This window comes from Haliotis cracherodii, unplaced genomic scaffold (assembly GCF_022045235.1).
Source record: "Haliotis cracherodii isolate W230 unplaced genomic scaffold, xgHalCrac1.p SCAF_22, whole genome shotgun sequence".
Taxonomy (NCBI): domain Eukaryota; kingdom Metazoa; phylum Mollusca; class Gastropoda; order Lepetellida; family Haliotidae; genus Haliotis; species Haliotis cracherodii.
The window spans coordinates 5,973,638-5,997,365 of record NW_027266278.1 but is presented as its reverse complement, the minus strand read 5'-3'; the positions used below and the strand labels follow the sequence as shown (position 1 = coordinate 5,997,365).

Here is a 23,728-nt window from a genome sequence, read left to right as displayed (position 1 = left end):
TCTCTTCTTTCTTGGTCCTGTACCGACCCACCCCACCCCGCCCCGCCCTGGAAAATGTTAATACTCATCCTATGTCTGTTTCAATACTGTGTCTCTTCTTTCCTAGTCCTGTACGTGCAACTGTGATTCTTACCAACCCGACCCCACCCCACCCCACCCCACCCCACCCCACCACACCTCGCCCTGCCCTGCCCTGCCCTGCCCTGCCCTGCCCTGCCCTGCCCTGCCCTGCCCTGCCCTGCCCTGCCCTGCCCTGCCCTGCCCTGCCTGGAAATTGTTAATACTCATCCTATGTCTGTTTCAATACTGTGTCTCTTCTTTCCTAGTCCTGTACGTGCAACTGTGATTCTTACCAACCCGACCCCACCCCACCCCACCCCACCCCACCCCACCACACCTCGCCCTGCCCTGCCCTGCCCTGCCCTGCCCTGCCCTGCCCTGCCTGGAAATTGTTAATACTCATCCTATGTTTGTTTCAATGCTGTGTCTCTTCTTTTCTAGTCCTGTACGTGCAACTGTGATTCTTACCTGCAAGCGGAGAGGTACTACAAGAACATCACCAAGAGATCTGTGGATGGGGATGACCCTGGCTACGAGGTGAAGAAGCTGACGGACGAGGAAAAGAAGAAGCTTCAAGAGACAGGATCCATCACTGGCAAGACTGATATCGGGAATCCTAATCTTAACCCAAGGAAGGCATGTGGAGTACAATTATTTGGAGGTTGGTGTAATTCGCTTCTGTTTGCATGCATATGTTTGTAATGAGAAATGCAGTTTTATACAGTGGCCATGTTCAAGCAAATGGACAACATAAACTGAACAGGCTACAGATTACAACTGTAGTTTCAGTCATGGACCGTGAAGGTGAAGGTCTATGACCAGTACCATCATACATTAATAAGTGGTCCTCAAGACACATGACATTCCTCTTTTATTCTTACATGACTACAGGTGAAGTTTGATTCCAGTATCATCATGCATTAACATGACAGTCCTGTTTTCTTCTGATGATATGACGTTATATGAAGATCACATGTCATACATGGTACCGGTATTGTTGGCTTTAGCAGTACTGATGATATGCCTCCATACTGTGTATAGGTGCAGCAGCCAAGTTGGTGTCATGGTGTGGTTACGGAGACTACCTCAACGAACCTGTAGAAGCAGTGAAAGATCTCGTACAAGACCCCTCCAAAGATTACCATCAGTACATTGTCAAGTTCACGACACAGAGAGACGAAGCAAGGGGATCAGAGGTGATTTTCGTATAAATTGGACACCATACCAACATCAAATGTACTCAAGTATCTCTGTTATTGCCTCAATTTAACTTGCTGTTAGCTTTTGAACATGTTCAATGTAACTAATGGTATTGGCTGTCGGAGAAATATATGCTGGCCACGTTCGAGGTGTGGCATTTAGACAGGATAATACTACCATGAACAGTATGTCTGTATGAGCTGTACGACCACGTGTGGTGAGTGATTTGGGTTTAATGCCACTTTTAACAGTATTCCAGTTATATCACGACGTGTCAGCTTAATGTGGGAGGAAAGCCCGAAAGGGTTGCAGGTCGTAGACGTTTATCACTTCGGTGAGACCCACGAGCACGGGTATGGTGCTGACAAACCTAGGAACATAATCGGACTGAACCAACAACCACACAGCGAATTGCGGCGCCTTTGGCGACTGGGCCACCCGTGCCCCCATGACCGCGTGTAACATCAGAATGCGAGAAATACCAGTACCCAGGGACGCATTAACGTTAACCGCGAAAACACACGGAAACGGACCATTGATTATCATTTAGGCAAACATTAGACTAGAATACAGTATAAACTGACCCTAGAACACAAATCATCATTTCCATCAGAAAAGGCAACATGCTGGAGGTTCGTGAATGTCTATACCAATTAATCATATATTAGTTGATCGCATTTAATGATCTCTCTGGTTGTGAGATTGTTTAAAAACATCATACACACGGCATATGACAAACATGCTTTAAGTTTAAATCTATTGTTGTAGGTTACCTGGTGCATGGCAGTCTTCATGGACGGGGATCTTCTGACGGAGCAGTGTGGAATACCGCGTCTCTCTCTTGACACCAAAATCTTCCTGGGAGTCTGGAATCACAAGAACTATATTCCTGACACTGAACGAGATTCGGAAGGCCACTTACAAGTTTGGAGTGCTACGGCTTCATTTCGTGACCTGGTGGTGCCCGCTGACAAGGAGAAGTTGTGTCGCTATGGCAACCCTTTCCAAGGAGGTAACAACGCCATTGTTCGGTATGAGGCAGGAATCGGGTCAGCTTCCGGTCTCTCTGATGTAGTGCCGTACCAGCAGGTGAGATGTGGCGCATGTTGATAAATAACAGCTACAGGTTGACTGGATCGTACACAGATGAATATAATATGTCGAAGAAATTAGAAATATCTGGTGAAAACTAATATTTCAGTTCAACAACACTCACTGGAAAAGTTATTTACGAAACTATGAGGTTTGAAATGGGGTAATTGTAACTTTACACGGATGGAGGCACGACGGTAGAGACCATTGCTGTACCCGACCAGGACTTGTATTGACGTGTTGCTAGGTACATACACCGTGTATCCCCTGCCTGACACCGTGTGACGTTACTTCATCTTTCTCTAAGGTGTTCTATGTGTACATACTTCGTGTATTCCCTGCCTGACACCATGTGACGTTAAGTCATCTTACTCAAACGTGCTCTGTGTGTTGCTAGGTACATACTCCGTGTATTCCCTGCCTGACACCCTGTGACGTTAAGTCATCTTACTCAAACGTGCTCTGTGTGTTGCTAGGTACATACTTCGTGTATTCCCTGCCTGACACCCTGTGACGTTAAGTCATCTTACTCAAACGTGCTCTGTGTGTTGCTAGGTACATAATTCGTGTGTTCCCTGCCTGACACCCTGTGACGTCAAGTCATCTTACTCTAACGTGTTCTGTGTGTTGCTAGGTACATAATTCGTGTGTTCCCTGTCTGACACCATGTGACGTTACGTCATCTTACTCAAACGTGCTCTGTATGTTGCTAGGTATATACTCCGTGTATCCCCTGCCTGACCCCCTGTGACATGTACACATGTGACCCAGCTTGTGACAGCTCATCAACAGACCAGGTCAAGATCACCCTCAACGACCTCAACCTTACAGAAACAACAGTCGTGGAGGGAGAAGTAGTCCCTGTATTGCACTACCTCACAGGTGAGAGAACAACAGTCGTGGAGGGAGAAATAGTCCCTCTATTGTACTACCTCACAGGTGAGAGAACAACAGTCGTGGAGGGAGAAGTAGTCCCTCTATTGTACTACCTCACAGGTGAGAGAACAACAGTTGTGGGGGGAAGTAGTCCCTGTATTGTACTTCCTCACAGGTGAGAGAAAATTAGTCGTAGGGGGAGAAGTAGTCCCTGTGTTGTACTACCTCACAGGTGAGAGAACAACAGTTATGGAGGGAGAAGTCGTTCCTGTGTTGTACTACCTTACAGGTGAGAGAATAATCAAATTGTATTTCTTCCTTGTGGAGCTTCTGCCACAGAATCTGTGGTTATCCTCTCAAATTGGCAACAGTCAGTTCTAATTGTGACCATGTTAAGTCCGTGCCATCGTACACCAAAGACATGATTCGCCTTGTATTATACCGGCAATATTGATGACATGGACGTACGGAAATGTTCATTTAATCGCCAACGTTTCAGTGAAAGCTGTCCTTGGGTCTGGAACAGAGGCCGTATCGTCATCTGACGGCTTCAACATCGACACGTCACCACCACTGTTTGACACCGACGTCATGCTCTACATCGACGTCACCCAGGGCAACTTCACCCCTGTGACCTACCAGGGATCCAACGACACCATCAAGGCGATATGGAAGTGCAATGACAACGAGAGTGAAATTATGGTAACGCGAGGCTTCTGTGTGTAAAAATATATACATGGTTAAATGTTGAAAAGGAAAGGTGTGCCTGCCAGAAGTGTTTCAATGCTTTATCGGGTCCGTTTAATAATGTATCCAACTTGTTGGTGATCAAATATGTTAAAGGTAAAATGGAGTAGCCCCGTGGCCAAAGCGCTGATTTGTCACAACATACACCTGGGTTCGATCCCCATACGTGGGTGACGCATTTTTCCCCACCATGATATCGCTGGACTACTGGTATTACCCAAATGCAGCGGAACACCACACTCACTCTGCTGCTGAATCGTCGACTTTGAGGCCAATTGCAAAGATACCTAGTGAAGGTTATTTAACATGTAACCAACTTTATATAAACTGGGTAAATATCAAGCTACAAGAATACATGTATGACATTACAGAACTACGAGTGGGCGATAGGCACAGCGCCAGGAGGAGAGGAGTTGCAGACATTTGTAGCAACTGGGGAGTATCCTGGATCGATGAACTCCGGACTTGAGGGCCTCCTGGAACATAACACGACATACTACGTGACCGTCAGATGTACCAACGGGGGTGGACTGGTCACAACATACGCTGATCCCAGAGGTGCGTACCTTAATACATCTAACACGAGAGAGTTACTCTTGTTCCAGACGGGCGTACCTTAATACATCAAACACTAGAGAGTTACTCTTGTTCTAGAGGTGCGTACCTTAATACATCAAACACTAGAGAGTTACTATTGTTCTAGAGGGGCGTACCTTAATACATCAAACACTAGAGAGTTACTCTTGTTCCAGAGGGGCGTATCTTAATACATCAAACACTAGAGAGTTACTCTTGTTCTAGAGGGGCGTACCTTAATACATCACACAGTAGAGAGTTACTCTTGTTCTAGAGGGGCGTATCTTAATACATCAAACACTAGAGAGTTACTCTTGTTCTAGAGGGGCGTATCTTAATACATCAAACACTAGAGTGTTACTCTTGTTCTAGAGGGGCGTATCTTAATACATCAAACACTAGAGAGTTACTCTTGTTCTAGAGGGGCGTACCTTAATACATCACACAGTAGAGAGTTACTCTTGTTCTAGAGGGGCGTATCTTAATACATCAAACACTAGAGAGTTACTCTTGTTCTAGAGGGGCGTACCTTAATACATCAAACACTAGAGAGTTACTCTTGTTCTAGAGGTGCGTACCTTAATACATCAAACACTAGAGAGTTACTCTTGTTCTAGAGGGGCGTACCTTAATACATCAAACACTAGAGAGTTACTCTTGTTCTAGAGGGGCGTATCTTAATACATCAAACACTAGAGAGTTACTCTTGTTCTAGAGGGGCGTATCTTAATACATCACACAGTAGAGAGTTACTCTTGTTCTAGAGGGGCGTACCTTAATACATCACACAGTAGAGAGTTACTCTTGTTCTAGAGGGGCGTATTTTAATACATCAAACACTAGAGAGTTACTCTTGTTCTAGAGGACCGTACCTTAATACATCACACAGTAGAGAGTTACTCTTGTTCTAGAGGGGCGTATTTTAATACATCAAACACTAGAGAGTTACCCTTGTTCTAGAGGGGCGTACCTTAATACATCACACAGTAGAGAGTTACTCTTGTTCTAGAGGGGCGTATCTTAATACATCAAACACTAGAGAGTTACTCTTGTTCTAGAGGGGCGTACCTTAATACATCAAACACTAGAGAGTTACTCTTGTTCCAGAGGGGCGTACCTTAATACATCAAACACTAGAGAGTTACTCTTGTTCTAGAGGGGCGTATCTTAATACATCAAACACTAGAGAGTTACTCTTGTTCTAGAGGGGCGTACCTTAATACATCAAACACTAGAGAGTTACTCTTGTTCCAGAGGGGCGTACCTTAATACATCAAACACTAGAGAGTTACTCTTGTTCTAGAGGGGCGTACCTTAATACATCAAACACTAGAGAGTTACTCTTGTTCTATAGGGGCGTACCTTAATACATCAAACACTAGAGAGTTACTCTTGTTCCAGAGGGGCGTACCTTAATACATCACACACTAGAGAGTTACTCTTGTTCTAGAGGTGCGTACCTTAATACATCAAACACTAGAGAGTTACTCTTGTTCTAGAGGGGCGTACCTTAATACATCAAACACTAGAGAGTTACTCTTGTTCTAGAGGACCGTACCTTAATACATCAAACACTAGGGAGTTACTCTTGTTCTAGAGGGGCGTACCTTAATACATCAAACACTAGAGAGTTACTCTTGTTCCAGAGGGGCGTACCTTAATACATCACACAGTAGAGAGTTACTCTTGTTCTAGAGGGGCGTACGTTAATACATCAAACACTAGAGAGTTACTCTTGTTCTAGAGGTGCGTACCTTAATACATCACACAGTAGAGTGTTACTATTTTTCTAGAGGTGCGTACCTTAATACATCAAACACTAGAGAGTTACTCTTGTTCCAGAGGTGCGTACCTTAATACATCACACAGTAGAGTGTTCTTTTTCAAGAGGTGCGTCACTTAATACATCAAACACTAGACAGTTACTCTTGTTCCAGAGGTGTACCTTAATACATCACACAGTAGAGTGTTACTATTTTTCTAGAGGTGCGTACCTTAATACACAAAGCGATAAATTATAACATTTTTTCCCGTGGTACGTACCTTATTACACCAAACAGTAGAGTATTACTCTGTTTCAAGAGACATGTCTGCAGTAGAATAATTGCTACCTTTGAACTTGTGACATTTCTCAATTAGTGTTTTGTCAATATTTTTTTTAAGAACCTGAATTCCACCCTGAATGAATTAATCAATAAAGTGAAATGTGTGACTTAGGTGTGACCGTTCTGCTTGAGCCTCCACTTGTTGATGATGTCAACACGACAATAGTGGGTGCTGAATCCCTTGGAGAGAAAGTGGTGCCGCCAAACTCCATGAAAACCAAAGACAAAAACACCGTGGGTGCTTCCTGGACGGTGTCTGCAGATGAGAGTGTCAGGCGATATGGTAAATTATAATATCATGTATAATGAACGAGCAATATCATAAAAAATCAGAAAGTTTGCTCCAGGTGAATCCTGAGCGAACCTTTCTACCGCTCAGTTCAAGAGGCAAATAAGCTCATAGATCTGCTTTTTGCATTATAAACATTAAGCTTCATTTTTTTTTACATCTCTGCCCTTGTTTCAGAAATGTCGATCTGAACAAAAAGATAACATGCATGTTATAGTGATGGAATCATGCTCAGTTTCACTGATGAGAAAGTTTGTACACTCCTGTGCAGAGTTTGTGAGATCTTGGCGTCGACAGGTCCCGAAACTTATGTCATAAGATCAATCTCATTTAAATCAGATCGTAGTGCTCGCAACGGCGCAGCATAGATCTGTGAACATCCCGTTACATGTCATGTCCGATCGACCTTTTGTCCGACCAATCAGAGACTCCGAATGTGTTTTTAGTCATTCAACCTCGAATAGCTGCTCAACGCGGGACATTCAGAACTGCAGTGACCACTGATTCCGAATGTTAGACATCATCTATCTCTCGCTTCAATAGATAAACATTTAAAACGGAAAAGGGACTTGCCATAGCTCCGTGAGAGTACTGCCAGACAATCTCGGACATAGAACAGACATTCCAGAATTTTGATTCAGATTTGTTCAGTCCCCAGATCTTGGTGTAGCGGCGGCGATAACTAAGATCTGATTTTAATCAGATTGTAATAAAATCGAATGTTTTGAACTAATTACAAGTACACCTTTATGGGATGCTACGAAGCTTGTTTCTAAATACATCAAGGTCTTACGTCATGATCAATAGCATTTTCGATACCAGTTGATACTTTTCTTGTAAGAATTAAGGTGATGACACCAGGTGTTCTCAAAATATACCCTGGCTCTACCATATATAGGGGCGGCGTTCGCTCGTCACGCCGAAGAGGTTCAATTACCGACCTGGGTACAATGTGTGAAGCCCATTTCTGGTGTCCCCCGCCGTGACATTGCTGGAATATTACTAAAAGCGGCCTAAAGCCATACTCACTCACTCACTCTACCATATACATGCATTGTAAATTTGCAGGAAATCATTTTTATGTATTATTATTGACTGACTTTGGATAAAAGAGAATTTTAGTGGACACGGGTGACCCAGTCGTCTAAGGCGACGCAATTCGCTGTGCAGAGTTGCGTCCCTCTGAATCCCCTTTCGCCCCGATTATGTTTCTAGGTTTCTCAGGGTCACTCACTCACTCTTAAAGATCATTTGATCATTAACAACATTGAAATCTTAAGAGCATGAATTACTTCAAGACAACTCTTGTCGATAATATATAAACTCATATCTTATTTTTTTCTTTTATCGTTTCACCATCACAAGTGGTCTGTGGTGAGAGCCTTCGCTGGTCACTTTACCGTAGTTTTCAATCCAATATAGGCACTCTGTGCGGAGCTCATTCTTTGTGTCCATTGCCGTGATATAGTTGGAGTACTGCTAAATGTGGAGCACCTCACTCACTCACTCAAGATGAAATATACAGAAACCTGAAAGATATATATGCTTCATTTCAGATTTCTGTGTGGGGAGTTCCGAGGCCAGCATCAGTGACATCTTCCCCTGCACGTGGGTCGGCTACAACACGTCGGGGACGGTTACAGTGGCAGATGGATACCTTAAACTAAATGGCCGCAATATCTACATGCTGAGTCAGTACAAGCCAGGGTACAATGCCTCGGTACCCGGCACCACGGACAAGTCAGCCTTCACCATGGCTCCAGGCACAGAGATGTTCATCTTCATGAAGATGTGTAATGAGGCCCAGCTGTGCACGACCAAGTTGCTAGGCTCCACCGTAGTAGAGACAGACATGTCCACGATGGCGACGTCGTCTGATGGTTCTGCCGTTAATGTAGATGTTGGGGGTGGTGCGAGGAGAAAGAGGGACGTTTCAGCAGTAACGGTATCAACGCCAGATGGTTAGTGTACAAAATAACGTGATAATGACCAGAGCTACGTAGAAACATTCTCACTGACTCTTTATCAGACATTGAAAAATTGATGGAATAGGTCAATATTAACCAATGATTTTCTCTTAAGAAACAATAGGGACAGAATAGGTTCCCCTGCCTGGTGCTTCTTGTCAGGGCCGACTTAAAATATGATTGATGTGTTTGGTTTGCCTAATAGGCCCGATTGTTTACAGACCACAGTTGAATCTTGCTGTTTGACACTTGATTCAACATACATTGTTGTACAATGTATGTTCGCGTGTTTCATCATCTCATCAAGGTATTGCCTTGTCTGTTATCCAGGGCTACAAGTCGGTCAGAGCATTGTGGTCACTCAGCTCACGAAGCTTGACCTTGAGACAGAATACAAGTCTGACGCCTCGGTTGAGTTTGTCCCATACATCACCGACCCGTCTACATCAACCACAGAAGATGCCTTCACCGACAGAATCCTCAGAAAGAGGCTCAACTATCAGGAAACAGACCTCTCATTCTCTCTCACTAGTGTTGGTAATCTTCCAATGCCAGGGCCGGTGAAGGTAACCTTCACCTATGACCCCACGGTCACCAACACAACCTTGATGCTGCTTCACTGGAATACTGGTACGGCCTAACATTTGTTAATACGGATAATGGGACTCTATAGGGGCCATCTCGATTGACAGGGATACACTGTATAACTAACTGAGGTCGTGATAGATCTGTTATACTGTACACAGTGGAGTAAAACAACGTTCAGTCACACAGTGGGATGACCATCGGGCAGATCGTTAAAATATGTAAAAGCCTTTTATAAAAATTCAGCATTAAATACAACTGAAAGACAGCGTGAAATAAATTGTTAAAGAGAGTCTCTGGTCAGTGATGTTTTGTATGATGCAGATGCCCGACAGTGGCAACAGAGCAACAAGACCTGTCACCATGAAACAGACACGGAGGTCAGAGACCCTGTGACCTCTCAGGTCATGGTCAAAGTGAGTGACATGATGTCTTATGATGAACCCTGATATGGTAGGGTTCCACAGATGTAGGGGGCGGTCGGGTAGCCTAGTGGTTATAGCATTCGTTTGTCACGCCAAAGACCAAGGTTTTATTCTGGAGATGGGTACAATGTGTGAAGCCCATTTCTGGTATTGCTAGAATATTGGTGAAAGCGGCGTAAAAACAAACTCAATCACTCACTCACTCACTCACTCCACAGGTGTAGTTTGTTAAGACAGGTGTAGATTGTTTAGACAAGTATTGTTTATTTAGACAGGTGTACTTTGTTTAGACAGGTGTTGTTTGTTTAGACAAGTGTACTTTGTTTAGACAGGTGTACTTTGTTGAGACAGGTGTACTTTGTTGAGACAGGTGTACTTTGTTGAGATAGGTGTACTTTGTTTAAACAGGTGTTCTTTGTTTAAACAGGTGTACTTTGTTAAGACAAGTGTAGTTTGTTTAGACAGGTGTACTTTGCTCAGACAAGTGTGCTTTGTTGAGACAGGTGTTCTTTGTTGAGATAGGTGTAGTTTATTTGGACAAGTGTAGTTTGTTGAGACAGGTGTACTTTGTTTAGACAAGTGTACTTTGTTAAGGCAGGTGTACTTTGTTTAGACAGGTATAGTTTGTCAAGGCAGGTGTACTTTGTTTACTTTGTTTACAAAGGTGTACTTTGTTTAAACAGGTGTAGTTTGTTTAGACAGGTGTACTTTGCTCAGACAAGTGTGCTTTGTTGAGACAGGTGTTCTTTGTTGAGATAGATGTAGTTTATTTGGACAAGTGTAGTTTGTTTAGACAGGTGTACTTTGTTTAGACAGGTGTAGTTTGTTAAGGCAGGTGGACTTTGTTTAGACAAGTGTAGTTTGTTAAGGCAGGTGTACTCTGTTTACTTTGTTTACTTTGGCCACACGTTTGAACATGCATTTCGAGCGACTAGAGTATCCGATCGCCCCTTTAACATACTGAACGAAGGAAATAGCAGAATGGATATAAAATGTGTATTATAAGCTTACCAAAAGTTTAAGTATCATAAATGAAACACATCAAACTTTTACCTGTATCTAGTTGTGTTAGTATGAAAATTATTGAGATCCAATCATCTTCCGCTAAATTATGCAGTATTTTTAACACAGTATGCATTTACAGGCCGCTGTGAAGGTTTATCATTTCCAACACATATGATAGTTCTGTCTTCAACATGTAATGGACATGCTAAAGACCCTTCTTTGTTCACAGTTGTATAATCTTTGCATATTAGTCATTATATGTGGTGATTGTGTCTATCGTGTTCTGTTTAGGTTTGTAACACAAGGTCGACACCAGACAGCAGCAGTTCCAGACGTCGGCGATCAATGTCTGACACGTACTTCACACACCCGACCCAGTTCCTACTGACTTCAGCTCTGACAGAGATACCAAATTCACCTCCTCAGCTCACCAGCACTACGTCTCTTGTCATGCTGGAAGACCAGGGTATGTGTCTCTTAGCTTGTCTCTCCTGTCATGCAGGAAGACCAGGGTAGGTGTCTCTTAGCTTGTCTCTCCTGTCATGCAGGAAGACCAGGGTATGTGTCTCTTAGCTTGTCTCTCCTGTCATGCAGGAATACCAGGGTATGTGTCTCTTAGCTTGTCTCTCCTGTCATGCAGGAAGATAAGGGTATGTGTCTCTTAGCTTGTCTCTCTTATCCTACAGGAAGACCAGGGTATGTGTCTCTTAGCTTGTCTCTCCTGTCATGCAGGAAGATCAGGGTATGTGTCTCTTATCTAGTCTATCTTGTCTCACAGGAGGACCAGTGTATGTGTCTCTTAGCTAGTCTGTCTTGTCATACAGGAGAACCAGAAATTGTCTCATAGCTTGTCTCACTTGTCATGCAAGGACATCAGGGTATGTGTCTCTTAGCTTGTCAATCTTGTCATGTAAGAGATCAGGGTATGTGTATTTTAGCTTGACGGGAACAGGTCAGCTCATGGTATTGGGCATCACAAGTCTCTGTACACATTTACGTCACCAAAGTAAGACATGAATCACTTATGACTCTTCTCCTCCATCATTCAGCCATGCCTTTCTAGTGGAATATTGAAGAAGCGTTAAGGCCAACCCACTCACTAGAGTACAGACAGTGTCCAACTTACATCACTCGTTCATGTTCCAGGTACATTGATATACCAGATGGCATCCACAGACGCCAATGGAGACGTGGTCAAGTACAAGATGAGTGACAACTTCGTTGTGGCTGATTTAGAACTGACGCTGTCAGAGGATGGATTGTGAGTGGCTACTTCAGACAGCTGTACAGTTGTATATATGTTGGTGTGTAGTATGAGAAAAGTCGTGTTCTGAGGATTTGGGCTGGCTCTATGATATGTTTGGAAACCAACGTGTTATACTCTGGTCTATGAACGTCTGCGTCAATCAATATCTTGCATTTTCCAAACATATCAAAGGAAAACATGACACCTTTCTGACACAAATATGTGTGTCTGTGCAACAGCGGGGCAACCGGTTTGGAAGGACATGCTTACCCTTTTCCCGAACACCTGGTGTCATCTCTGATTTTCAGTGATCCATTCATGTAATTGTCACCGCTATATGGCTTTTTACCCACAGGGGAATCGTCAGATAATCGAGATGATATATTTCAGGATGACCTATACACCTGCTACCAACTACTACGGATCAGTAGAGGTCCCGGTAATTCTTTATGAGGTGCCTCAAGCTGAGATACCACCGGCTGAAACGGCAGTAAACATCAGCATCATCATCACCTCCGTCAACGACGCCCCCAGCGCCTTCATCTTCAGTGATGGAGTCAGCTTCCTTCACGCAGATCCGGCCCATCCAGTCCTGGTAGGCGACATATCAATATGTTGCTCTCTCTCTACGTCTACACAGGGCCCATGTTCTTACCGTGAATTCGGCGATGGTAAAATGCTCATTTTATGTCAGTTACCGGTACGTTTGCTTGTCACGTCGACGGCCCAGGTTCGATTCTCCGTATGGATACAATGTGTGAAGCCCATATCTGAAGTCTCCCGCCGTGATATTGCTGGAATATTGATTGATAAAAGCGGCGTACAACTATCACTCACTAGATAGTGTTACGTAGAGCTGCCGCAAGCTGTCTTTATCAAGGGAAGCAACCAATGAGCAACATTTTGTGTAAGGAGACCACATGCAAACACCTCACATTGTCAAATAAGGTTTTAACCTTGGTCGCAATATCCATTTCACATATTCTGAGCGGGTTGTACATTCGGCGTGTTTAAAGGACTGTTGTCTGGCTACCACCTTCCAACACTGTCCCCATGTTGGGGTATAAATGTGTCTTACCATTGGTTAGTGTAGAGTAACTCGGGGCACAGGTGGTGGGCTGTTTGAATGCTTTCTAGAACTGTCTATGGTCAGAGCCCTAAATTCCTCTTTAGGGATGGACATGGTTGGGTCATTGGCAAGCATTATGGCTTATACAAGTATACATGTGTGTTTGTTGGTTGTTTAACGCCGCACTCTGCAATATTCCAGCTACATGACGGCGGTCTGTAAATAATCGAGTCTGGACTAGACAATCCAGTGTTTGACATTATGGGCATCGAACCACACAATTGGGATATAATGACATGCATCAACCAAGTCAGAGAGCCTGACTACCCGATCCCGTTAGACGCCTATTACGACAAGCATAGTCGCATAGGTTGCTGAAGACCTATTCTACCCCGGATCTTCACGGGTCAAGTATACAAGTAAATAATAAGGTTATAGCTATGGACTTCAGCTTGGTGCGAAGACCGGACACATCGTCACCAAGACAAGGCGCTAATATAGAAAGGCTCTGTTTATGACAGAGTAATTTGCTTTTCCAGATTCTGCTGGAGGAGGTACGATTAAATGACAGCAACCCTACAACATACAGATGGGAGTTTGGAGCGTACGACGTTGACGTCGGCGACAACATGACCATCTACTACACTCAGCCATCAAGCGGGAATCTCACCGTCGGCGACGTGAACACCGTGGTACCCTGCTCATACAATACGGTCAGTCAGAGTCGCATTGCATTCGGGAATTTATAACATGTATTCATTTAAAAATGACCCGTCCTGTTCAGGGCGTAAATTTGAAACAGTGTCCTCGTGTGATGTGACCGCCTCTGTGGTCCAGAGCGTGCGTCCGGAGAGCGGAGGATCGGTGTTTCTGTCAACGACCGCATCATACCAAATGACATATAAAGAAGGCATTCGGTATTAAAACAAGGACTGGTCGGCTCGGAGTCAGTAAACTGTCTGTCTGCGGCATGGTATCTCAGTGGACAAGCACTATAAAACCGGCATTAGTCCGGGCCAGTAGAAGCAGCCACACACACATGTACGTCGCTGTATAAGTACAATAAACTTAAAACAGACGTACATCCCCATTTCTTCTATTGTAATGGTCCAAACACCAGCGTATATTGTATGGATTTCAGAGCGGCATCCCCTGTGACAGGCTCAACCTCCCCCATCCTCCTGACTCCCTCAACTGGGTCTACAGGACCTTTCAGTACCAACCTGACCCTGGTTACCATGGTTACGATGAGGTCCGTGTATACGCACAGGACCATGCAGGGGTATACTCGGATGTCATCACTATCAAACCAACTGTTATGGAGAGGCCATGCGCGAATGGAGGAACATGTAAAAGTAAGCCATGATATATATATATGTGTGTGTGTGTGTGCATGCGTGCGTGCGTGCGTGAGTGCGTGCGTGCGTGCGTGTGTGTGTGTGCTGGAAGCCTAATGGTTAAAGCGCTGGCTCGTCACGCCAAAAGCCAAGTTCGAATCATCACACATGCAATCGTCCTACGAAAATACACATCAGTGAAAACTTACTGTAGCCTATATTATAATATACAGGACCAAACATTTACTGGAAAGATATACCCATTATGATCTGACCCAGAAAATTGTTGCTATAACTGAAATTAGGCCATCGTCAATATTTCACGTGTTTGCCACACTACGCTCCTCCATCACCCCGGAATACTGTGAACGACTCATGGAAGTCAAATTAGTCCAGCTCCGAACCTGCATGAACCGTGTGCGAACCTTACCATTGCTACATATTACACCAATGTGTAGACTAGATGCCTCCAATGCTGTAGCACATGTTGCACGAGAAATAGTGCTGATTGGTCGATGTAATCTGAGCGCTCATTGGTCAGAGCACTCGCTGGTTTCCACGTCATTGGGATCAGGCCTTGGCTCGATTCGATTAACAATGGCAACTACATTTCAAAACGGTCATTTGTATGCATGGATGATGGACGAACACATTGTATGAAAACCTGCTAAGTATTGATGATGAAATTAAACTGACGTTCCGGTTTAAGACGAGACTTGTCAATTCCTAGGAGCCGAAAATGTTTTCTTTCTCTTGTTCCATCTCTGGAGCGGATGTTTCTAATCTATACTGCACAAAACAAGTGACAGATATGAAAGAATAGGGTGTTCTTTAACTTCTTTGGAGTAGTATATATCAGAACACTAAGTTGAATACCAACAAGAAAAGAATTACCTACAAAGTCACAGTTAAAAACACGGATTGTATATGTCCTACAATCATACTGGTTGAAGGAAACCTTTTCAAGGATTTGAAGCCGGGAATATTCATTGAGTGAGTAAGTTAATATTTAACGTCACATTGGCAATAGAATTAAGGATTGACTGTATATCTTTTTCGGTTCATTGAGGTATGAATCGAAAAACCGATTGCAAACTGTATGAATCCGCGTATAATTAAATTCGACAACGTAAAACATGTTTTATCTACAATAGTTTAACCCCAAACAGTTGCATATATCAAAACAGACAAAAATGACGGCATTGATGAACATTACAGGTGTAGGAATACATACAGTGGCGTGACATGAATCAGGTGATCGTTTAATTTATGCACATAACTTGACGCGCCTACACAGTCAGTAGCCAATCAACGGAGAGTGGGATTAAAACAATGTTCATTTGACCTGTCAATTAAGGCAAGAGGCGAAAAGACTTGCAACAGTCAGACTGTAACGAACCGGAAGAAATATGTCCGAGAGAAGGCGGCTGTTTCAAATAACATGGTCATTTACTGCGTGATTCAAACATTACTTCTCTGATTACGGTAAAACAGTTGGAAAAAATGCTAGTTAGAAATGAAACGCGAAGACATGAAAGTTGAACCGAGGCGAGCGGGAAAAAAAACTGGCGAGCGAGCCTGCACGTTTGCTGTTTCATTCATTCTCGGCCTTCGGTTTCAAAGGGTAGATTGGACAATGAATATGCATGAAAGTCGCTAAATGTCCTGTGAATGACGATACACGTGAGCAGAAAGGGAATTCCCTCGACTGTAATATTGGGATTCCCCGACATTCCGCAGTAATAAAAGTAGTGCGCAGCGATGGGCGTGGCTTAATTTTTTACATTCATTGGGAAATGAATGCAATAACACTTGACCAATTCAGCTAATCAGAATGCAGGAATTTCCATGAACACAACGAAAATTTAATTATTCTTTATTGAAGTCATTCGCGACGTATGAAAAGTTTTCATGACAAACATCTTCCCTTTCATGAATTTGAAAACAAACAAACTAGGATTCATTTTTTTCTCGGTTCGATTAACAATTGACATATATAATTCACAGCTGTTTGGACACAGAGAAAGAAAGCAATAACTTTAACATTTTTAAAATCGATAAGGCTTCCAGTTTAACATATTCCTGGACACGAATAACTCGATAAGGTCGCTGTAAGAATCGCAGAATGATTAGCTCTTTGTCATACAATCTCCACAAAATCCTTATATGTCACACATCTAATTCACGTTATACCTCCACATATATAATTCCAGGCAAGAATGAAAGCGTGTACAACTGCACCAACTACCGCCGTGCTGAAGGTTTTGACCTGTACTATGAGTGTGCGTGCGCACCTGGCTGGACCGGCATTCATTGCGAGGATGACGTCAACGAGTGCAGCAGCTCTCCATGTTCCTGGCCGTACGTCTGCTACAACGACGTCAACAGATACTACTGCGCATGTGCAAAAGATAATCCCAACTGTGATGGGTTGCAAGCATGGATGATCGGTCTGATTGTGTTGGCGGGGATATTGATAATCATCTTATCCTTGCTAGCTTGGTATCTCTGCATGCTCAAACGAGGGTAGGTACTGCGCATGTCCGCATGGCTACGTCAACCAATGGGTACGTCAATCACCTGTCGAGTATAAAACGAGTAAGACACCAAAGTTAACACGACGTTCCAATTCCAATCAAATTGCCGAGAATACACATTTTCGTATTGAGAGGACCTACTGGTATGACGATATAAGCTCTATAAGTTTAACTGACGAAGATGAAAATGAAATTCTAGTTTCTTATTTCTAAATAGCAACTATCCTTTACTTAATATTTACATTTTCTTTACAAGCAACTTAAATTCAACCCTTACAAAAGGGCTTACAACTATATATCACCTGCTTTACAAATCAATCGACCCATGGTTCACAACGTTGAATAACATTATCATATGAAGAACAGTAATTTTCTGTGGAGGTCAAATTTGCACAATGAAAAGGCGATCGATATTGGAAGGGAAATAACTCTTTCTGTTATGTGTTATCAGAAACACGTAAGGCAGCCTCAACCCAGTAAACCTAGTAATGCAAAAGTGTCTCAAGTACACCCCTGTTCTAACTTCAGCTGGTCGAATGAATCCTTCTCAGCAAACCTTGGTGCTTTCACAAGTGCGTAAAATCCTCACTTGTACATTTTTTCGATGTATAGATAAATTGCGAAGATTAGAACTGTTTATGTGTTACAGAAAACAATATTTACCTTTTGTGTCATGATTCTTGCAACATTTGTATAAGGAAGAATATGCATGCAGTCAACCCAGGTAATTTAGCATGATTCAATAACTATGTGAGCTGGCATGTGCAACAGCTTTGTGACAGGGTAGTTCACTGAGGGATGTGATATTAGTGTGATACATCTGCTTGCTTTTTATAGTTGATCACTGATGGATTGTTTGTTGGCATGGTCATGGCTTACGTATATTGCATGTTCAGTCTTATCACGCCAGTGGAAGTCGTGGTTACATTTTTTATAAATATCGCATAGTTTGCATGGATTTCTTATTACTTTTTTATTCTTCGTTTCTTTATAAACATACCACCTGTTAACACGCCCCAACCATTATCCTTTTCACTTTCATTGGAAGAAACAAAAGTCCATGTAGCTTGGAGGGACATTGAAGAACGTTTACTCCAAAATGTGTGAAATGACCACTTATCCAAAATGTCAAGCAGTCGAATGAGTTCATTCTCCGAATAATTCCTGATGCAGATTGCATTGGCTAGCACCGGATCAATGGGTGTAGTTTTAAATTGCTTTGCATTGTGTACTGCGAGATAATCTTTATGATATGTTTAAATACAAGGTGTGGCTAAAGAGTTGTAAGCTAGGAAGGATGTACGGTACACCCTTAAAAGTTTCCGTGTATTAAATACAATACGTCCCGTGTTTACAGGCTGCATTTGAACCATATACACAACCAGGCAGCATAGTTCTGCAGGCAGCAAAGTGAAAATGCACAAAACTGGTTACCGTGCTGTCATAACGTATCGCCAACTGAAAGGGCTAAGTCCAACAGCCATACATGCGAACATGGTGTCAACGTAAGAGGATGATACTCCTTCTTTTGCCACTGTTATGGAGTGAGCAGCGGAGTTCAAGAGGGGAAGAGAGAACTTCGATGATGATCCAAGATCAGGAAAACCTTCAACCGCACCTACCAAGGAATAAGACACATGATAAGACAGATAATATGATTATTGATGATCGACGACTCACCACACGTCACATAGCCAATACAGTCGGCATCCCCTATGAGAGAATTTGGAACATTCTTAAGAATGACCTGGGTATGACAAAGGTTTCAGAACACTGGGTTCCAATGCTTCTGTCTCCTGATCAGAAACGGTTTGGGTTTCCCATCTCTCAAGATAATTTTCGTCGTTTTGAAGCAGACCCATTAGCTGGCAACATGATGGCTTCAGTTGTTTGGGTTTCCAACGGAATCCAACTGGTGAACGACCTCACAAGAGGTCAGACCATTTATGGCCGATATTGTGTTAATCTGCTTTAGCAACTGCGTGAGAATATCAAGGCTAAATGACGTGGAAGACCCACGAAACGTGTGTTGGACCATTGACCTGTGCACAAGTATGCTGTTGCCATGGCTGCAGTGCATGAGTTTCGATTTGAATTATTGAATATCCTCTGTATTATCCGTCAGAGATATACGTCTTTCCAAACTTGTAGGAAGAACTGTCTGGCAAGCATTATACAAAATGGTGATGACATCATTTATGCTGTGGGGAACTTTTGGGGATGAAGGCGCTCCAGCATCCTTGGAAGACGTGTGTGGACCTCAAATAATACTTAGATCAGCCCATCAAAGTTAGGTTCAGAACTCCCCGTATATAGTCGAAAGTAAGATGGCATTTGTGTTTGGGAAATAACGTAGTTCGTGACATAGATACGTCTGAAGTGTTTGGTATGTATCCCTGGGGCATATAACACATATGTGTGTCTTACAGAACGGTATGTGTGTTATTGTCGTGCATAAAGGTACATGTTTAGATTCTAAATATATCATATACCTTCTTCCAGAACAGTTCGACCAGATATGATTCTGACCAAACAACACTGAAAATGGACAACAACTAATTTAAACTTGCAAATACTGACACGTTATAAATTTCAATCTCGCAACCCTTATGTATAAGTTTCTCATTTTAACACGGTTGAGTACTTGTTCTTATAAATACTAAATGGCTCAAGGGCTGTCTTAAATAATCCGTCATGTCTCGATTATAAATCCACAAAATGAAACCTAAATACTTGCTGAAAACCAACATGAACGCCTGATGGCATGTTTACAATGATTCGAAAGTGCACAGTTCTAGGAGTGTGTCACTTTGGTTCGGTTTGACGCTGTATCTTTTCAAATGCCAGTTGTACAGGTGTGAGTCGTGTTGATTATGAGGTCTAACACTGCTCTGACCTGCTACAAGAGGATGTCCACTTTGGTAGCGGTAATTACTGTCAAGTTCTTCAAGATTGTTTTCACATTATTTTCCAGTCGTTTCCACTGGTCCTTGACATTGCACAAGATCTTCCGTATCCGACCTAAGGGATCCAGAACACCCTTTGTCAATGAAGGCTTTAGTGATGTAAGTATGTTTAGAAGTTTTGAGTACACCAATGTTGCAGTATTCCAGCAAGACTTCAGAAGGACCGAAGACATCAGTATAGGCTTAACTAGTATACTATAACCAGTATGCTTCCCAATGTACCATTTATAACATAGCTCCTATTCATTCAACACGTAGGGTTAGCAGTCATGGTTGTTTCATCACAATTAGAAGTCTTTTAATTATAAGTTTTTAAATTTCTGTCTATTCCGTACCTAGATTCCAAGACCCCTTGACATATACTTATTAGTAACTTTGCAGTGGATGTCCATTATTGCTGCGGTGTTGATAATGCCCGGATAATGTACACATATATGATGCTCACACTCTCATCCACTCTTTCGTTTGACGCGACTGCTATTCAGCCAAATCATAATCTGTGACAATTTACCTCGTGATAAGTAATCAATCATGAGTAATGAAGAATATTTTTTGTAAAAAATAAGTAAAGAATTGTAAAATTGGATTGTAAAAAATCAGTAATTACTTCTTTCAGGATTTGAGCGGAAGTGAGAAAAGCCATAAGGTAAGTGACCATATTACTTCATAGTCAACAACATAAACTTAAACCTCAAATGTAATGTAAGTCCGGACACTGATTTGCCCGGACACCTTTTTGATGAGTACAAAGGTTACACTACGTAATTCTCTAATTGGCTTTATTAAAGAAACAAACGACTCGTGGGCGTTTTTATCCTACAATAAATCACTACAGGGAGAATAAATCAGGAGGGGCGCAACCCCGAGTGGTTTATTACCCCTGCAGTGTTTTATTGTACGGTAAAACAACGACCACGAGTCGTAGTTTTATTTCTTATATGAGATATCTATATTTTTATAGCCTTTTAATGGGTGTTAATAAAATGTACAAGCTTAAGAAATGTTTACCAGTATTTACTGATGACTCAACTAAGCATTCTGTGTCCTATTAAGTAGTATCTCCCAATAAGAGTCCTCAGGAGGTCGCGGGGGTGGTGGGTGAGCCTAGTGGTTAAAGCGTTCAGTCGTCACGGCGAAGACCCGAGATCGATTCCCTACATAGGTACAATGTGTGAAGCTCATTTCTTATGTCCCCCGTCGTGATTTTGCTGGAATATTGCTAATAGCGGCCTAAAACTATACTCGCTCACTCACTCACTCTAGAAGTAGCCATTTTGACAGAGGCGACACAGGATTAGACCTTGCACTGTAGGTACGTATTTTTAGGATAGGTCGTCATCTGATTATAATCATATTAAACTGTTCACAGTCCCGTGCGTTACCCGGAGCGTCCGGCGTGTTCATGTCCAGTCGGCGGCCAGATGACCCCACAACTCCGATGAGGTCAGAACGATCTCTGCGACCGGTGCCCCATCTTCACAACCACGATGCCGTAAGTAACTACAGTGTGGTTATTTAAATATACAAACATTGCAGAGTTGAGTTTTTACACCGCTTACCAAAGTATGTCCATGATATCAGGGCTTAAAGTGATGCACGAGTTCCGTATAAAACACCAAGGATCACAATCAGGACGAATCCGGAATTGAATCCCAGGACCAGTAGCTTTCCAGACATGGAATGCTGAAAATGTACTTACTAAGTTGGTGTTTTTTTCTCCAGGCAAGAGGCCTAACCCCTGAGCCACATCTGGGAGAGGCAAACATCCGCTTTGTCCACTCCAGACATCAACCGACTCGTCCTGACTTCACTCGTGGTGCAACAACGGACCGACCCAGAACACCAGTCGAAGATTACGAAGAAAGACCAAGCAGTTCATCCTCTCTTATCAGGGGCAAGTCTGCGGTCAGAAGAAAGTCACGCCGTGTTGCCCCCGGCCCCGAACCGGAACCAGACTATGATGCTTGAAGAACTCCGGAAATCTTTACACTGTAGATAGGTGTCTTTCAGAAAATGCTCAAACGAATTGTTTCCTCAATAACATGTGCCGTGCAAATGGTTGATATAAAATAAAGGCTAATTAACTCAATGTCGATAGAAAGCAGTTAATTAAAAAATTAAATCCCCAGTCTAATAATCTAATTACAAGGGCTTTCATTGATGGAAACTGCTGACAGGATGTCCTCGATAAATGATATATGAATGTTGGCCGTGTGTTTCTATCAATGAAATCTCAAAGATTATTCTTCTGCTGTTGTAAGAAAGTTTAAATTAGCGTCAAGACACGCATATAACTCGAGCGGACAGTGGAAAGTTGAATATGAACTTTGTTGAAGTTAAAAAAATTAAAAACATGTATATTTTAATCCGTTTAAGACGGTTATATTAAATATTCTCTTTCAAGATCAGCGCTGCAGATGTTACTGGTATTTATCACAACCGAACACGCACTAGACATGAATATATTAATATATCGCATAATTGTACTTTTTAATATAGTTATTGACAGTTTTCTCCAAAATAAATATTCTTCAGCAAACCAAACGTTGTTTTCGTCAGTATATTCCCTCTCGGTCGTGATGGAGGCCGAGGTCCGCTCAGACCGCCGAAGGGGTCGAGTACGAGGTCGATTGTTTCGTATATTGACCTCGTCAGGAGTTTGTTTGTATATTTGTTGTTTAACGCCACACTCAGCAATATTCCAGCTCTATGACGGCATCGATCCAAACACTTGAGATACGATGACATGCATCAACCAAGTCAGCGAGCCTGACCACCCGATCCCCTAAGTCGCCTCTTGCAACAAGCATAGTCGCCTGTTACGGCAAGCATGGGTTGCTGAAGGCCTATTCTACCCGTGATCTTCACGGGTCTCGTTTGGAGTAATTATTCGTTTTGTTGTACCGAAATTCACATAAAGTTTTTGAACCCTTGAACCGTCCTGTTTCATTACAATAACATAGCTGCCAACCGTGCAATGTTAGTACCAGACGCCATCTTGTTTTGTAGCAGACGAGTCAATATTCATCACGTGACAGGCCAATAAGGATCATGTTACGAGTCAATATTCGAATGGCAGTGTCTGTCATGATTTTAGGGTCTACATTGGAATCCATTGTTTCTTCACAATGGTATGGATTAATTGCAAAATTCTTAATTGAGGTGTAATAGTATTAATTGAGATCGTACTGTAACAAGTAGGTAGGAATCTTCACTCGTTGAGTGAGTGAGTGAGTTGGGTTTAACGCCGCTTTGAACAATATTCCAGTTATATCACGGCGTGTCAGCTTAATGTGGGAGGAAAGCCCGAAGTGATGCAGGCCTCAGACGTTTAACACTTCGGTGAAACCCACGAGCAGGGGTATGGTGCTGACAAACCTAGAAACATAATCGGGCCGAAGCGGGATTCGAACCCACAATCATAGGCTTCTGGCGTGCTCAAGGGACGCAACTTTGCACAGCGAATCGCAGCGCCTCTTAAAAGGACCTTCACGGGGGAATGGCGTCATGTACTTTGCGTATATTATATAGTTTGGAGATATACAGTTTGTGCTTTGACATGTATCAACCATATCAGCGAGCCTGACAGCCCGATCCTGTTAGTCGCCTCTTTCGACAAGCACAGTCACCTTTTACGTTACAGAAT

The 23,728-nt window shown here is 42.8% G+C and overlaps 1 protein-coding gene across 1 annotated transcript in view; it reads left to right on the top strand.

Annotated features, from left to right (window-relative positions):
- Positions 1–22,598, top strand: part of LOC139471162 (uncharacterized) — a 132,130-nt gene extending 109,532 nt beyond the window's left edge. The window contains exons 121-140 of the mRNA XM_071253435.1: positions 502–721; positions 1,102–1,256; positions 2,029–2,349; positions 3,066–3,234; positions 3,728–3,930; positions 4,347–4,533; positions 6,769–6,939; positions 8,502–8,906; positions 9,243–9,542; positions 9,822–9,913; positions 11,219–11,393; positions 12,074–12,188; positions 12,564–12,768; positions 13,782–13,955; positions 14,384–14,597; positions 16,793–17,105; positions 20,091–20,181; positions 20,699–20,728; positions 21,452–21,574; positions 21,805–22,598. Coding sequence (XP_071109536.1) covers positions 502–721; positions 1,102–1,256; positions 2,029–2,349; positions 3,066–3,234; positions 3,728–3,930; positions 4,347–4,533; positions 6,769–6,939; positions 8,502–8,906; positions 9,243–9,542; positions 9,822–9,913; positions 11,219–11,393; positions 12,074–12,188; positions 12,564–12,768; positions 13,782–13,955; positions 14,384–14,597; positions 16,793–17,105; positions 20,091–20,181; positions 20,699–20,728; positions 21,452–21,574; positions 21,805–22,050 — 3,909 coding nt within the window. The 3' untranslated portion in view covers positions 22,051–22,598. The remainder of the gene's footprint in view (positions 1–501; positions 722–1,101; positions 1,257–2,028; positions 2,350–3,065; positions 3,235–3,727; positions 3,931–4,346; positions 4,534–6,768; positions 6,940–8,501; positions 8,907–9,242; positions 9,543–9,821; positions 9,914–11,218; positions 11,394–12,073; positions 12,189–12,563; positions 12,769–13,781; positions 13,956–14,383; positions 14,598–16,792; positions 17,106–20,090; positions 20,182–20,698; positions 20,729–21,451; positions 21,575–21,804) is intronic.
- The last annotated feature ends 1,130 nt before the right edge of the window (positions 22,599–23,728 follow it).